General features: G+C 51.5%; 7 protein-coding genes across 7 annotated transcripts; 4 read left to right on the top strand and 3 right to left on the bottom strand.

Annotated features, from left to right (window-relative positions):
* Positions 1-2023: 2023 nt before the first annotated feature.
* ASPWEDRAFT_111265 (MIZ zinc finger domain protein) lies at positions 2024-3238 on the top strand (the record flags this gene model as incomplete). The annotated part of the gene is made up of 1 exon (XM_040828236.1): positions 2024-3238. One exon carries the CDS (start codon positions 2024-2026, stop codon positions 3236-3238), a length of 1215 nt encoding a protein of 404 aa, XP_040689149.1.
* Positions 3239-3487: 249 nt separating this feature from the next.
* Positions 3488-5527, bottom strand: ASPWEDRAFT_40673 (FAD-binding oxidoreductase). Its single transcript, XM_040835380.1, has 3 exons — positions 4750-5527; positions 4552-4675; positions 3488-4497 (listed from the first exon to the last, which is right to left on the bottom strand). The coding sequence occupies exons 1-3, from the start codon at positions 5176-5178 to the stop codon at positions 3671-3673; spliced, it is 1380 nt and encodes a 459-aa protein (XP_040689148.1). The 5' UTR covers positions 5179-5527; the 3' UTR covers positions 3488-3670.
* Positions 5479-6892, top strand: ASPWEDRAFT_510462 (SDR family NAD(P)-dependent oxidoreductase). Its single transcript, XM_040837537.1, has 2 exons — positions 5479-6343; positions 6394-6892. Exons 1-2 carry the CDS (start codon positions 5778-5780, stop codon positions 6647-6649), a joined length of 822 nt encoding a protein of 273 aa, XP_040689147.1. The 5' UTR covers positions 5479-5777; the 3' UTR covers positions 6650-6892.
* Positions 6893-6979: 87 nt separating this feature from the next.
* Positions 6980-8854, bottom strand: ASPWEDRAFT_28102 (DUF5102 domain-containing protein; the record flags this gene model as incomplete). Its single annotated transcript, XM_040833091.1, has 4 exons — positions 6980-7684; positions 7735-8078; positions 8108-8701; positions 8764-8854. The coding sequence occupies 4 exons, from the start codon at positions 8852-8854 to the stop codon at positions 6980-6982; spliced, it is 1734 nt and encodes a 577-aa protein (XP_040689146.1).
* Positions 8855-9143: 289 nt separating this feature from the next.
* Positions 9144-12010, top strand: ASPWEDRAFT_40671 (putative nucleoporin Nsp1). Its single transcript, XM_040835379.1, has 3 exons — positions 9144-11113; positions 11174-11297; positions 11357-12010. The coding sequence occupies exons 1-3, from the start codon at positions 9348-9350 to the stop codon at positions 11567-11569; spliced, it is 2103 nt and encodes a 700-aa protein (XP_040689145.1). The 5' UTR covers positions 9144-9347; the 3' UTR covers positions 11570-12010.
* Positions 11971-12493, bottom strand: ASPWEDRAFT_28100 (uncharacterized protein; the record flags this gene model as incomplete). The annotated part of the gene is made up of 4 exons (XM_040833090.1): positions 11971-12010; positions 12061-12126; positions 12196-12261; positions 12360-12493. 4 exons carry the CDS (start codon positions 12491-12493, stop codon positions 11971-11973), a joined length of 306 nt encoding a protein of 101 aa, XP_040689144.1.
* Positions 12494-14321: 1828 nt separating this feature from the next.
* On the top strand, positions 14322-15345 carry artA (14-3-3 adaptor artA; the record flags this gene model as incomplete). The annotated part of the gene is made up of 5 exons (XM_040828254.1): positions 14322-14382; positions 14455-14761; positions 14820-15061; positions 15114-15184; positions 15235-15345. 5 exons carry the CDS (start codon positions 14322-14324, stop codon positions 15343-15345), a joined length of 792 nt encoding a protein of 263 aa, XP_040689143.1.
* Positions 15346-15798: the final 453 nt, after the last annotated feature.

Here is a 15798-nt window from a genome sequence, read left to right as displayed (position 1 = left end):
GATGCTGGATGCTTCTTCAAATCCCACGACCTCCACCTCCACCACCGCGAGTTATTCTCCTCGTTCTCGTAATCAACATCTTCACAGCCCCACTGCTCCTCCTCCTGTTGCTTCGTCGTCTGCTACTACCAACAACGCGTGTCCCCCTCAAGGCATGCGAAATCCTCCTCCATCCCGCCCACCTCGTTCTCGTCCTTCTGCTGAGCGCGTGCCTTTACATCGCTTCCAGGCCGGGCCTCCGACGGTCTCCGTGCCTGCTCTGCCTCAAAATGCCGTGCGTGAGCTGCAAAAGGGTGTCAGTACCGCGACAGGTGAAGCCTCTTTGATGTCCCCCGTCACCCCGGGCGCTACTCTTCAGCATCACGATGCGACCTCGTCTGGACCACCTGCTCATGCTAATCTCCCCAATACGACTACGATCTCGATAGACGAGAGCCATCGCGCAAATATCGCTCAACAACCCGCTTCGCTTCCTTCTCCTGATCCTAGCACTTCCCACACCAGTCCGACTAGCATCGTCGAAGGCAATGGTGACCATCCATTGCACGCCGTCCTCCCCTCCCCTACGATAAGGACAGTCCAGACTCAACCACAGTCGCGGATTTCACCCCTGACCCAGCAGACCGCGCTTCCCAGGCCTGACAGCAGGGGGCTCAACTCTCCTCATCATGGAGAGGGACAGACAACGAACGGGGCAAACCACCCTACGCCGCCCGATGCTGCACGTCCTGTGGCAAATCAAGCACCAGATGCCATAAACGATACATTCTGGGCGTTCTTAACGAATAAACTGGATACGTTCGTCGCCAGATCTAATGGAGAAATGGCCCTGTCAGAGACGATAGAACTGCCCCGAATCCGCCTATTACGTGACGCCTGCCACGGGCAAGATTTGCTATATCTGGCACTTCACCAAATATATTGCCTTGCAACGTTCGCACCTTCGGAATTGGCCAGGCTGCCGGGATTTGGGCCACAACATTCACCTGGGCTCGAAGTAGTCAAACAGCTACTAGTGGATAATTCACGACTGTCGGGTGACTTTTTAAAATGGGCAGTTCACTTTCCTTTGCCATTAAAGCAGATGTTGCAAGTCCCTCTGTATAGTGCGGCCGTCAAACAGGCATCGCAATGCCTGGTTTTTCTTTCTGAAAGATGGGGACCCTTTGAGGCTCAAGTAAGACTGCGCGCCTGGCCTCCGTTGATCGACGAGCTTGTCGTGCAGTTTGGGATCACTTCATCAGTACTACTTTCTATAGTCTTTCTGGCAATGTGCCGACGCCTTCATGGGCCCCAGCACGAGATGCGGTTGCGAAGCCTATTCCACCAGAACAAACGAAACTATGACCGTCGTTTTGATAAATCGCAGGTTGTCACCAATGACCAGATGCAACGGGAAAATGACATTCTAATCAAGAATTTTCGGGCACTCAATACAATCCCAGTGCAGGTTGCGCAAACACCCTCTCCGTCTATGGCACCTATGCCCCCCACGGCAGTCTCTGCTCTTAATAATGGAGGTCAAACAATGCAACAACCAATTCACAGACAGCCTCCAGGACCTATCCCCAACCCCCGTCCTCCTCATATGTCAGCCTATGTCGCCAATAGACTTCCGTCAAATGCCCAAGCGGTCTATCCAAACCAACCCTCACCAACATCCTGGCAACATCCCCATCTCCAACACATGACTCAACCCCCTATCCCGGTTCGAATGACCGTGTCACCAACGATAAACGTGAACCCCCCACCAGCACCATCCCAATCGCCAAACCAACAGGCCCAGGCTCTGCCCACTCGGGTAACTTTGCGCCCAACAGAGCTGAACCTAAACCAACAAAACATTCCACCAAACCATATGTATCCGACTTATGTTCAGGGCCCTTGGCCACAATCCCCGTCCCACCCCCAGGCCCATCCTCAAGTTCAACCTCACGCCCGGCCTGGTTCTCAACACCAGTCTCAGCCCCAGCCCCAGCCTCAACCCCAGGCCCAAGCTCATCCCCACCCTCGGAATCGTCCGATGGCCTACACTAGGTTTCTGCCTCCAGCTGGCTGGCTTCCACCAAATGCAGCTCGGCCCAACGCTCTTCGATTAGCCATTCACCAGGCACATCTCCGAGATCCATTGCAGAAGTTATTGTGTCAAGAGCCAACTGCAGGAGAAGAACCCGAATTATTTCAATACTTGAGCTCATTTATATTGCCACCTACGTTTCTGGGGCGGGACCAGTGTGCTTTCAATTGGCAGTTTACCCTTTCAAGTTCCGACTGTGCAAGGTTTCCCCGTACTCACCCAAATGCAATTGGCCAACGCGCTACTCGAGTCCTCGCTGAGGGATGTCGTACATATCGCCTGCGATGCATTAAGGTGTCTCCATCTGCGAAAACTGTTGAGCAAGAAGCCTGGAGCACCGCGGATGCCGTATGGCCAAGCGTCATATACATATTTGTCAACAACTCTGAACTTTATGTTCGACGCAAGGTTCATAATGGAAAAGACCTGCCATTGGACATCACGGATTATCTTTGTGAGGGCACGAACAACATCTCCATGCATTTCATACGCAGCATGGTTGAAACCAAAGATCTTGTATATGCATTAGGGGTTGAAGTCATGGATGTTTCAGGGTTTACCCAGGTGAAGGAGCTCGCTCGGACTGTGTCTGCTTCTGAAACTCGTGATCGTATTCAAAAGCGCCTAAACTCCAGCGCTGCCGATGACGAGCTGAGTATCGTTAACGATGATCTTACCATTAATCTTGTGGATCCTTTCATGGCTCGAATTTTCAATATTCCCGCCCGTGGTGGGAGCTGCATTCACGAGGAATGCTTTGACCTCGAGACTTTCCTCAAAACCCGGGCTTCAAAATCCGGAAAGGGTCCTATGAAGGATAATTGGAAGTGCCCTATTTGCGCTGAAGATGCTCGTCCTCAGCGGCTCATCATTGATGGCTTTTTAGTTGAAGTTCGTGCGGAGTTGGAACGCACCAACCAGCTGGAAGACGCACAAACGATTCTAATCAAGGCGAATGGATCCTGGGAGCTGAAATCCGGGAAAGACGCTCACGATAAGGAGGGTGAAAATGAGCGTATATCCGGCAGTTCCTTGAAACGCAAACGGAGTGGGCAGGGCTCGGGCTTTTCCCCAGCGCCGCAGAGGCCCAAGACCGAAGGACCGGCTGAGACCAGTCTATGCCGCAACTCTCGTCTATCTGAAGTTATCGAACTGGATTGATAGCTTGAGCATGAGGGCTCGATCCTTCTTTTTCTTTCTACCAATCCTCCTTTCGAGTACAGTACAGTGTTCACACGGAGTCCTCTTTCTTTTTCTCATGGATACGGATAGGCGTCTTTTGATTTGTTGATTAAAGCACGAGATACCCGAGTCTGCTTGCCGCTCAGGATTTGTTATTATTCATTTCAATTATTCACTTTGGTTTTTCTCTTTCTCATTCATTCACTCCTCTCGTTCACTCTTGGGTGGATCATACTTTTATATTTCTTATGCCTGCATCTTTAGACATTCTGTCCTAGAGCATTATGGTGCCTGGGTTTATCACGCACCCGATATAGAAGTTTTCATGGTTATGTACAGATTGCTCAAGTCCTTATCAACAAGAATACCATTCATGAATTATGCTGACTGGCCTGTGTTCTATTGAAATCATCACAACTTCCACTCGTGCGCATTATCCAACCCTCTCGTCCCCGAATCATCCCCCAAGGTAAGATACCCACAAATCCTCCCTTCTGGGTCCCATTTGCGCCGAATCGCCATCAACCGCCGGGCATTATCATCCGCCCAGTATCGGCTCTTCCGGACCTGGAAATCCGCATCCCCCAAATACGAACCGACTGAATGCCTCTCGACCTTCTTCATGGTTTCCCGCACCCACGTCTGGCATCTCACATCGTCCTTTTCATCCTCCCAGACTGTATACAGCGCAAAGTAATGATCCGATTGCATGCTGAGCGCCATATCAGGCAGCTTCCTCCGGCTACACGGATTCATCGGATACCACAGCGCAAACGCCTTCTGATGGGGTAGCGTAGTGAATGCCTCCTCCAGCACGTCTGGAACATTCGCTTCATTCTGAATATACGCATTCTCAGCACAATATCGATGCATCTCGGGGTTTGCCTTCCCCTGGTTCACATATTGGTTCTCGAGACTATCTTCCTGGCAGAACCACTCCGTGATGCAACCTGGGGGTCGTGTCTGCTGGGCTGGACGAAGGGCGTTTTCTGCTTCGTGGGGATCGTCTTTCATCACGACGAAGAGGATGAAAAAGTACATCTCCTCTGAATTGTCGGGGGCGTAGTGTGCTACTGCGGCGATTTCGGTGTCTTGGTCAAAGGTGGGTGTAATAGAGAGGATCCAGTTGAAGGCTTCTTTGTACTGGCGGATGGGGTAGATGTAGCCCGATGACCGGAATCCTCTCTGGGGGTAGGGAATGAGTTGGAGGTGGAATTTTGTGACGATGCCAGGGAAGCCTGACATTTTAGCTTGATGAAACAGTTGAGATAGATGGAGGGGAGTAGACGAACCTGGTCCTGCTCCTCGAGCTGCCCAGTAGAGATCGCGATTTTGCTGCGCATTGCAGTGAAGCAATTCCCCCGCTGCAGTGACTACATCCACTGCTTCAACTCGTTCACACGCCCATCCCCAGTTCTAATTCACCATTCACCACTCATCAGCAAACCATACCCCAAAGTACAAAAGGAAAAAGTGAAGGGTATCCAAACCCGACAATTCCACCCCATCCCCCCCTGCAACAAAAACCCCCCCAGCCCAACATCCGGACAATGACCCCCCGGAAACATCATCCCATACTCCCCAGTCAGCACCCCATTAATCTCCCTCCCCGTGAGACTCGGCGATGCCCTCGCGACCCGATTCTCTGCATCGACCTCGAGGTGCTTATACCCGCCCAGGTCGATGAGGATGGAGTGATCGCGCACACTCCACGCGGCCCAGGAGTGGCCGCCAGAACGTACTGCGACGCGGCATTTATGTGCGGCTGCAAGCTTTACGGCGGCGATGATGTCCTCTTCGGTGGTGGGTTTTGCGATGGCGATGGGGTAGCGGGGGGGACGGCGGTGGTTGAAGACGCGGCCGATGCGGGCTTCTTCGTAGGTAGGTTTGTCTGTGGAATTGCGCCAGATGATTTGCATTTTGGTGAATTAGTATGTTGATTGGAATGGATCGATTGAATTGATACTATCAGATGGTAATCTGATTATTAGTGCTGCATCAAGGGTACTATTCACTGAATATATACAATAGTCTACCCCGCATCCAGAAACAGTATATAGCTTCAATAAGATGGTGAATAGACCCATTCAAATAACTAAATCCCACTCCTTGTCTTCCTTCCAACATCATACTTCACCCAGTCGATCAAAGGTAGACCACATTCCGACTGCATGCGTATGCGTCATGGGTCTGAAGTTGAGGCCGTCGGGAATCCCGAATTGATCAACCTGGCTCAAACTTCAAACTCGGAAAGTGGAAGGCGAAAAGTTGATCTTGTCCTATTTGTGAGATCTGCTGGCACTCTGTACTCTGGACAAGGATAACCTCGGAAAATGATGACGTTCAATTCCGCTGAGTCAGTTCGGTACGTGGAGATGGGATGGAGATGAAGCATTTCAGCGTGTATAGGGTAGAATAGGTGTCGTCATCAGACATTACTATCTCTGGCGCTTCTAGATCCATCAGATGAGCAAGTGAAAAACAATAAAATATACTCACTTCCCATCTCAATCTCACAATGTCTCCTACCAGTAGAATCACCCTCGTAAACAACCACCTCCAGCCCAAAATGTCCACCCACCAACAAACCCTCCTTAACAAGGTAGCCATCATCAGTGGCTCCTCGTCTGGTATAGGCGCCGCCATCGTCCGCGAGCTTTCCCAGCGCGGCGCAAACACAATCGTCAACTATCCCTTCCCCAATCTCCAATCCGAAGCAGAGAGGCTGGTTCCCTCACTCCCTTCACCCTCCATCGCCGTGGAGGCAGACATGTCCACGACCAGCGGACCAGAGAAACTCGTCAACGCGGCGGTCTCGAACTGGGGAAAGGTGGATATCGTGGTGAATTGTGTTGCGCTGGCGGTGAATAAGCCCTTCGAGGAGCAGACGCTGCAGGATTGGGATTTGTTGGTGAATATCAACGGGCGAGGAACGTTCTTATTGACGCAGGCTGCTTTGAAGCATTTGACTAGGGGCTCTGGGAGGATTGTCAATATCGTGAGTATCTCTGGGCGGGGGCCTCCTCCGAATCAGACGATTTATGCTGGGACGAAGGGGATGGTGGATTCGTTTACCAAGTGCTGGTTTGTTCCTCCTGTGTGTCTTGATGATTGCGTGGTCTAACGGAGAATAGGGCAAAAGAACTTCCTCCCAAGTATGGATGCACTGTCAACGCCATCAGTCCTGGTCCTACCAAGACCGAGGGCTTTGCTGCTGCCGGAGAAGAGCAGATGAAGACTCTCCAGCCGATTATTGACCAGACACCAGTTGGGCCCAGGATGGCAGAGCCGGATGAGATTGCTTTTGCCGTGGGGTTTCTGTGCGAAGAACGGGCTAGGTGGATTAATGGAGCTCATATCGTTGCCTCTGGAGGGCTGTTTATTGATTAGGATGGATGATACAATAGTATATTGTCAGAAAGCCTCTTTTATTCAAGGCAGAATAAAACTATAAATGCTAAGGGGTAACTCTATTAAAAACACAGAAGAAAATCGTTTTCACCAACTTTCCAAGATCCATCATCCAGACGGGATATATCTCGTAACATGGTAGATGCAAGTGAGCAACAAGGTCCAGACCCGCTGTTCAAGAGGACAAAAATGTCATGTTCAATCATGTTCATCCCTCTCAGGCTTGGATCTGATATGGGTGCTCTGAGGGATTGACTTAGTGTAATCCCGACGCCTTCAATATGGCATACATGCTATTTACCTGGATCATTACTTCCTTACTCGTCTGGCATGACTGACCAAATTTTCAATCACACCCTCAAACGCCTCCTTTTCACTGACAAGTCCATCTCGTCGCTTGAGCCAATACTCTAGAACCGTGCTGGCTCGAAGTGTGACTTGCTCCAACTCTGTGACATGACCTTTTAGTTCGGGTTCAGTGAGCCCACCCAACGCCGCATCCGTGGTTGCACATAATCGTCGGACCGCAGATAGATCCAATTCAGGTGGTGGTGCATCGCGACGGCGTGACGTTCTCGATCGACTTGCTGTACTTGACGTGCCAGCGTTCTCAGGGCCACCTTGCAAGCCATCTTTTTTGGCTTGACCTTGAGGGCCGTCAAGGCTAGTGCTTTCTGAGCCGTCCAGATTGATCGACGGCAAGACGAGCTTCTTTTGTTTTGACGCCGGAAGGATCTCATCCAAATCAACAGGAACCCCTAACGATACCAGGAACAGTCGGCGAATTCGAGACTTGACCCAATTCTGGGGTTGCAAGGGGGGAGGCGCAACAAGTTGGGACCACAAGGACAAGGAACGTTCGGTGCTGAAGATGGCAGATGAGTTCGGAATGGGTTCAACCGGAGGTAGTGAGGATACGTTTTTAGAGGCGGGGAAGAGATCGTCGAGGGGAGACTCCAGGGCAGCAAAGAGGTGGGGAAGAGATCTAAAGGTATCAAATTCTACAAGAGGAGGCTGCAAGCCATCAGCATCATAGGTTAGGCACGGGGGACAAGTCCACCTACGACTGAAGGAGGGGGAGGTTGCGGAGGATTCACGTCACCCTGATCCATGTTCTCGGAATCAGCGATCTCTCCTTCCTGGAATCCATCGTCAAAGTCCCCGAAATCGTCATCTCCCATGTCGTCTTGTTCTTCCGCAAAGTCATCAAAGTCATCCATAGGTGCTTCATCCTGGGAGGGCCCTGGGTGGGTCGCGTTCTCTGTGTCAACATTGCCAGCATCATCATCGTTAGAATCATTGTGATCGTTGTTGCTTTCCGTCAAGGATGGCTGATCTCGGTTTTCTGGGCTATTTGACAGCGAGGTCGTCGAATCTGAATTGGTCAATCGTTCCCTGACATCCTGTGCTTATGAGGGTTAAAGTAAAAGGCCTTACCTGGGACATCCTGGATTGTCTCAGTCGAATCCGGCAAAGCATCGCTGGGACTTCTTTTATGCGCTCGCTGGCGTGGCTTTCCATCCTCATTTGGAATGGAATCGACACGCGAAAGAAGAGTTTCCGGCACATCCACATCCGCGGCGTTGGGCTCACTTGCTTCCGCACTGGGTGACGGCGGCTTGTCGTCAGACTCTGGAACCGTCGTCACAATATCAGGCACTGCGTCTGCCTTGCGCTGTTCATATGCAGCTGTTCCCGGGACTTCGCCATGTGCTGGTTCGCTGGGATCGATCTTTTCGACAAGTGTTCGGGGAATAGCCCCCGGACTTGGTGAGCGGCCCTGCGACCCCGCAGCAGAATGGCTTCTACTGCGCGAGCCCTCGGGGATCACTTCAATCTCATCGGGGACAGCATCCTGTCCTCTCTTCTCATACGCAGGGGTCCCGGGAACGTCGCCGTGGGATGGATCCTCGTCCACTTTCTCGACCCGAGTCCGCGGGACAGGGGATGTGCGACCGGAAGGCGAACGGGAATGAGAATGTTGATTGCCCTCAGTGGCGTCTGAGAAATGTTCTTCGTCGCTATTAGACGCTGTTAAGCCACAGTGAGTCAATTGCTCAATTGGTCGTTAAAGGGAGATATCCAAGCCATACCAGATTCCTGAACCCCGATGTCTTCGCCCTCGAAGCTCTTGCTTGGTGGCTCCAAGTACGGACTGGACGGACGGGAGTGCCGCTCCGACATTAGGACAAGTCAATATGCAAAAGGCAGGTCATGTAGACCAGAGTAGTAATAATAAATAGCAAGAGGTGTTGGTACAGACAGCAATGAATGGTAGAATGTATGGATGACGATGCTGTTGTCGCTCTCTTGGCCGGGTTCGATCCGAGTCCAGAACGCATGCCTGAGGCACTTTACATTTTCTGCCTTAGGCTGCAAAGCTAGACGCAGCCGCCGAGCCAAGCGCGTTTCCTTTCACTGAACCTTTGGAATCGGCATCATATCATTATCATCATCATTATTGAATAGTTGCTGGACGGATTGGGCTACATTGGTCCAGCACAGTCTCTTGAATCGCAGACCCAGACTCTCCAGGTCTTTTTATCCCCGGGCGCAGTGAGTTTTTCCCCAATTGTTTTCGGGCGCCGTCCTGGACTGACCGGTGTTTTTCTTTTTTTCCTTCCCACCAGGGCAGCCCAGTTGATTTCTTTCTCGCCTTCCCTCACTTTCCAACGCCATGTCCGGTACCTTCTCTTTCGGCGCTCCTGCCTCTAGCGGAGGCTCTGGTGGTGGTCTTTTTGGTTCTGCCAACGCCAGCAACCCTTTTGGTTCCAATCAGAGTAGCTCCAACACCGGTTCGGGAGGTGGTCTCTTTGGAAATGTAGGAGCGTCGACTACCAGCGGCAGCTCGACGCCTTCGCTTTTCGGAACAGCTCCTGCAGCAGGAAAGAGCTCCCCTTCGCCCTTTGGTACTGGTGCCGCTGGCAGCAGCACTCCTACGTCCGGATTTAGTTTCGGTGGTGGTCAGAACCAGTCGGGTGCTGCTACTCCGTCCTTGTTTGGCACCGCATCCCAGACCCCCAAGTCGAATGAAGCTTCTTCAGGCCAGACAAGCACTGGCGGACTCTTTGGAAATGCCGCGAAACCTGCAGGTGGTAGTCTGTTCGGCAGCGCGGCCACTCCTGCCCCATCTGGCGGGAGCCTATTCGGAAACACTTCCACCACACCTGCTGGCCCTCCACCCCAGGGATCTTCTGCTCCTCAGGGACAATCACTGTTTGGCCAGACTGCGCAGAAACCGGGCGGTCTCTTTGGAGGCTTGAACACGGGCTCTGCAGCTTCAACGACTCCACCTTCGACTGCGACAACTTCTTCTACTACACCATCGCTCCTTGGGGGAGCCTCCCAGCCGCAGTCGACCGGCGGTCTCTTCGGTTCGACCACACCAGCACAACAAAAGCCACTATTCGGCGCAGCGCCTTCAGCACCAGCGGCACCAGCAGCACCTAGTGCAGGCGGTTTGTTTGGAGCTGCCAGCAGCAAGCCGGCGGAGTCGACAACCCCCACGACTACTGCGGACAGCGCTGCCAAACCACTATTTGGAGCCGCAGCCCCTGCAGCCGGGGGTGCACAAAGCACTCAGGCGTCTTCGCTCTTCAAAATGCCATCTGCTGGTGCTGACACCGCGGCAAAACCTGCCTTCCCTTCCCTCGGCGCTCCCACGACCACAACCACTACTCAACCCTCATCCGCAACTCCTGCCACATCGAATGCTACCCCACAAAAGTCTCTGTTCCCTGCCATCGGGGGCACCACATCCTCTGCCACCCCATCATCTACACCTGCAGCAGCTCCCTCAGGAGGCTTGTTCTCCGGTCTTGGTGCCGCAAAGTCTACAGCGACAGCCGCTCCGGGTACCGCAGCCACCGCGGCCCCTACACAGCCTGCAGCACCCGCTGGTGGGCTTTTTGGGAAGCCTGCTGAAGCAGCGCCATCTACACAGGCCCCAAGCACCACCGCTACCACTGCTGAATCCTCTACAGCTCCTAAACCAACACTTGGAGCCCCATCAACCACATCCACGACAACGGGTACAGCAACGACATCGGCAACCGGAGCTACTGGCCTTGCTGCATCGACAGCTGGTCCGACACCCCCCGCGCAGTCTCGCCTAAAGAACAAGACAATGGATGAAATCATCACCAGATGGGCTACTGATTTGACCAAATACCAGAAGGATTTCCGGGAGCAGGCCGAGAAGGTCGCTGATTGGGATCGTATGTTGGTGGAAAATGGCACCAAGGTCCAGAAATTGTATGGCAGTACTGTCGATGCGGAACGTGCCACTCAAGAAGTCGAACGCCAGCTTGCATCCGTGGAAGGACAGCAGGAGGAGCTGAGTTCGTGGCTCGATAGATATGAGCGCGAAGTGGATGAGATGATGTCGAAACAAGTCGGGCCTGGCGAGGCTCTGCAGGGACCTGACCAGGAGCGTGAAAGAACGTATGTATCTCGCATTCTGGTATACTGTGGGAAAAGGTGTGCTAACATTGTTAATAACAGATATAAAATGGCCGAGAAGCTGTCAGAGCGCTTGGACGAGATGGGCAAGGATCTGACTAGCATGATTGAAGAGGTCAACGGCGCCTCTTCTACTCTCAGCAAGACAAACAAAGCCGATGAGCCTGTAAGTATATTGTTTTTGTGGAGATGTTCCTGCAGAGACTTGGGTGCTAATAAGCGCAGATCTCACAAATTGTCCGCATCCTCAACTCGCATCTGTCCCAGCTGCAGGTTATCGATCAGGGTACGTCCGAGCTGCAGGCCAAGGTCAGTGCGGCCCAAAAGAGCGGCCAGACTCTCTCTTCCCGATTTGGCAATGGCTTTAGCAGCTCCGGAATGGGTGTTGGAGGCAATGCCGCTGATGATTTCTACCGCTCGTACATGGGACGGCGGTAAAAAGGTGCGGCGTATGGTTTTTAATGACGAGGAGAAAGGGATTTATCTAGATGATTGGTATGGCAATTGTATTATCGACGTTAAGAAAGTAATTTACCCGAGGGTATTTGTTTTATCTTTTTTGGGAGGCCTTGAGTTCTTGATTTCCGACTTTGCTCTGAATTAAAACTTGTATACTGTAGGCATAGTAATGTGATGCGAATGATGGGAAAACCAACAATGAATACGATAGCATGCACTAGCATGTCTTACTAACACGAAAACTGTATCAGATGGAAAGAGGGTAGGAGAATGGAGAGTGTCTAGAATTGATTATATTGAGAGAAGACCATATTACGTTCATTAAATCAAAGGAGCTGGCCCGCTATGTCGAATATAATACAGGGGCTGGAATGGGGAGCTTAGTTCTGTTCACCACCTTGTTCCTTGGTAAGTTCGTCACTGCAGTAATTAGCTATAAATCCGGTATAAGGTGATTAGGGAGAAAGTACATGTGTTTATCCAAGGCATCCAAGTGCTGGCGCTGCTCGCCGAGCTTCTTTTTCAGAGCACGGAGCCTAACCAGAAGAAAAGTTGGTTAGTATCAAGCCATCCACTAGATATCTGACCAAGCATGTGATACGTACTTCTCCATCTCCTTCTCCCTGATGTAGAGACCCTCTTGGGCGGCTTCACGGCGCTTGAACTGGTCACTGGTGACAAAGTCAGCCACACCATATGATGATGTCATTGGGGGTGTGCACATCTCAACAAGACAGAGCACGTTGAGGGAGGGGAAGAAGAGACATACGACTGCTGAGAGCCACCAGGGCTGGGAGCGCCAGTGTCACCTTCACCCATTCTGGGGGCGAGAGCAGAGAAGGATCGGTTGATGACGGCCCGGTTGGCAGAGGAGAGAGGTCTGGTGATGCTTTGACGGAACATGATGTGAGAGTTACTAGATGATCGTGCTGGGAAAGAGTAGGAGTAGGCAGTAAGTTCAAGATAAGAGTTGGGAAAGGTCGATGATGACTCGAAGGTCAGGTCGATGGACACGAGATTATTATTATGGGAAGTCTAGATGAGCAGGCCCTGGTCCTCGTCAACAACAGCAAACGGATCCTCATTGCTGGAAGCGTCGACGGAATGACGACACGCCGGCCGAAACAGACATCATGTGATGTGTGGGCGGGCTGAGGTAAGCAGGCTGTGTGATTTTCGCACAGTCAATTTACTAACTAGAAGCGGGACGAAAATCGACCATTGCCATGATTTACAGGTGGAGATGAGGCTGGGAGATGGAGTGGGAGGAGGCGAATGGAGTCATATCCAGCCATTGAAGGGATACAGAGGATTTATGTAGCTGTATAGCCGGTCTAGGGTGGTAAACTACCAGATGAACAACCGCCCCCTTATTTTGCATGGGTCCATTTGGGTCCTGCGGGAAGATGAACATGACAACCAAGGAACGTCTAGTCATCGCCAGCAAGATCCGTTGATCAATCTATTTTCAATAACGCTCCCTTAACTCATGAAACTAATAAATAACCGTGATTTCAAAACATGCGCAAAGGAGGGAGCCTCTTGGGATTGCGCGGGACGATTGGCGGGTGTGAAATAGGGATGACGATGGGCGGCCCACCGAACCACACAGAAGAGAGAGAGAGAGAGAGGAAGAAGAAGAAGCAAGATGAAGCTGAGGCATGACAGAACAGCAAGGACAGCAGATCGGGGGAATTATTATCGATTATTGAATCGACGAAGAAGCAATAATGGGATTCGGCTTAAATATAGAACGCAGTGTATTTTTCTTCTGGCGTACTCGAGTAGATAAATTCTTGTTCTGTCTGCTTCTTTCGGGCTCCGCCTCTCAACTCCCTCCACCAGCCAACCACGTCGCTTCCCCCCAACTCTTCCCCCTCCCCGTCTTTCGCTCTCTCGCTGGCGGTCGTCCTTAGGCGTTCTGACCACTCGTACTATCTGTATCTCCCTTTTCCCACTCCCCCTCTACTCTCGACTCTCCCCCTCTCCTCACTCTCTCTTCCTCTCCAACAAAAAAAATAATACATCCCAACTCTTCTTCTCTTTCCCTCCCCGGATCTTCTTCCAACTCTCCTCCATCTCAATCTTCTTATTCTAATTCCTTCCTTTTCCTTTTTTTTACTCCAGTTTAGTCAGGTGAGAGAATATACCCCCCCTCCCCTCCTCCCTTTCCCCCATCACCAACCGCAAAAACATCTGGGGCATCTCGCGTCGTCTCGGAGATTCGGCCTTTTTTTTACCTTCATTATATATTTTTTTTTAATTCTTCGGGATCTTCGCTTGATCTTGTTACGATCTTCACCTATCCTTGATGGTCTTCTTGAGTCTTGCTTTTCTGTCCTTCGTTTATCGTCCGGGTTGCCCTTGGAAATACCTATCTGCGACAACATACATGGCTAGCCAGGCAAAGGGGAGGAAAGACAGTGCGACACATATAATAAAATGGATGTTTAACCAGGACTTGAGGGTCACTGTGGCACAATTCCTCCCGCCTGGGTGGCCTCCTTCACTGTCTATGTTTTGGGGGGTGTTACTTGGAGGGGCTCGACGTGATCGGACTTGATACATGTCGTGTTCCTTACCGCCTGGGCTTCCACAGCCTCACTTTCTGTCACGTCCATGTGCTACCCGATTGAACCACCACAATTTTCATCCATCACACTGAAGGGGAATTAATTAAGGATTCGGATAATTGTTGCTAACGTCGTGTTTATCAGAAACTTCTTTCACAATGGGTCACGAAGATGCTGTTTACCTGGCCAAGTTGGCCGAGCAGGCTGAGCGCTACGAGGGTTCGTCATCTCTTTCCCCCCCTTTACCCCTCCTCACCCGCCCAACGCCATGGTACTAACAAATTGCTCCAGAGATGGTCGAGAACATGAAGGTTGTCGCCTCTGCCGATGTTGAGCTCACCGTTGAAGAGCGGAATCTTCTGTCCGTTGCCTACAAGAACGTCATTGGTGCTAGACGTGCGTCGTGGAGAATCGTCACCTCGATCGAGCAGAAGGAGGAGTCGAAAGGCAATGAGTCCCAGGTTACTCTCATCAAGGAGTACCGTCAAAAGATCGAGGCCGAGCTTGCCAAGATCTGCGAAGACATCTTGGAGGTTCTCGCTAAGCACCTGATCCCCTCTGCCCAGAGTGGCGAGTCCAAGGTCTTCTACCACAAGATGTGCGTCAATTCTTATCAAAATGGGCTGATATGGTTTGGGTTCTGACTTGTTTGACAGGATGGGTGACTACCACCGTTACTTGGCCGAGTTCGCCGTTGGCGACCGCCGTAAGGGTGCTGCCGATGCCTCCCTCGAGGCCTACAAGAGCGCCACCGAAGTTGCCCAAACCGACCTTGCCCCTACCCACCCCATCCGTCTCGGATTGGCCCTTAACTTCTCCGTCTTCTACTACGAGATCCTCAACTCCCCCGACCAGGCTTGCCACCTCGCCAAGCTTGCTTTCGACGATGCCATTGCTGGTAAGTTGAAGTCAACTAGTCATTATTACGCACCAGAGCTAACGTGCCACAGAGCTCGACACCTTGAGCGAGGAGAGCTACAAGGACTCCACTTTGATCATGCAGCTCCTCAGAGACAACCTGGTAAGATGCGAAATACCATTCAATACTCGACAAATACTAACATCATTTAGACCCTCTGGACCTCGTCTGAGGCTGAGCCTGCCGCCGAGTCCGGTGCTCCCGCCGCTGAGAAGAAGGAAGAGGCACCCGCCGCCGAGGCCGACAAGCCCGCCGCTGAGTAAAGAAGAGATAATAAAGGATTCGCGTCCGAACATGGATGGAGGGACTAGACAGGCCTCTTTATCGGCGCAAAAGGGCAAGAGTGACAGAGAGTAAAGAGGAAAGGAACAAGAGGCGTTTTCATTGCATTGTCTCCAATGCTGTCTAGCGGGAGTCTCTTAACTGAGAAGCCCGCACGGACGGACGGAGACTCAGCTTTTGCGAATGCTTTTTGAATCCTTGCATCTTCTATTCGGGTTTCATATTGCTTCCTTTAGGCGTACCTGGTATTGCTGGTGCACGTGTTCGCCATTTGTGTTATTTTTCTTCTTTTCTCTTTTGTTTTTTTCTTTACCATTTTGCCTATTGCCTCAACTACCCAAAGAATACCTTTCCCTTTACTCGCACTCTACACCAGTCAAATCAGTTACCCAAGACCGTTGACTATTGTCTCGAATTTTGTCTTGGTTTTTTTT

This window comes from Aspergillus wentii (assembly GCF_001890725.1).
Source record: "Aspergillus wentii DTO 134E9 unplaced genomic scaffold ASPWEscaffold_4, whole genome shotgun sequence".
Taxonomy (NCBI): Eukaryota; Fungi; Ascomycota; class Eurotiomycetes; order Eurotiales; family Aspergillaceae; genus Aspergillus; species Aspergillus wentii.
The sequence above is the reverse complement of the archived record's forward strand: the minus strand, read 5'-3'. Positions and strand labels throughout refer to the sequence as shown.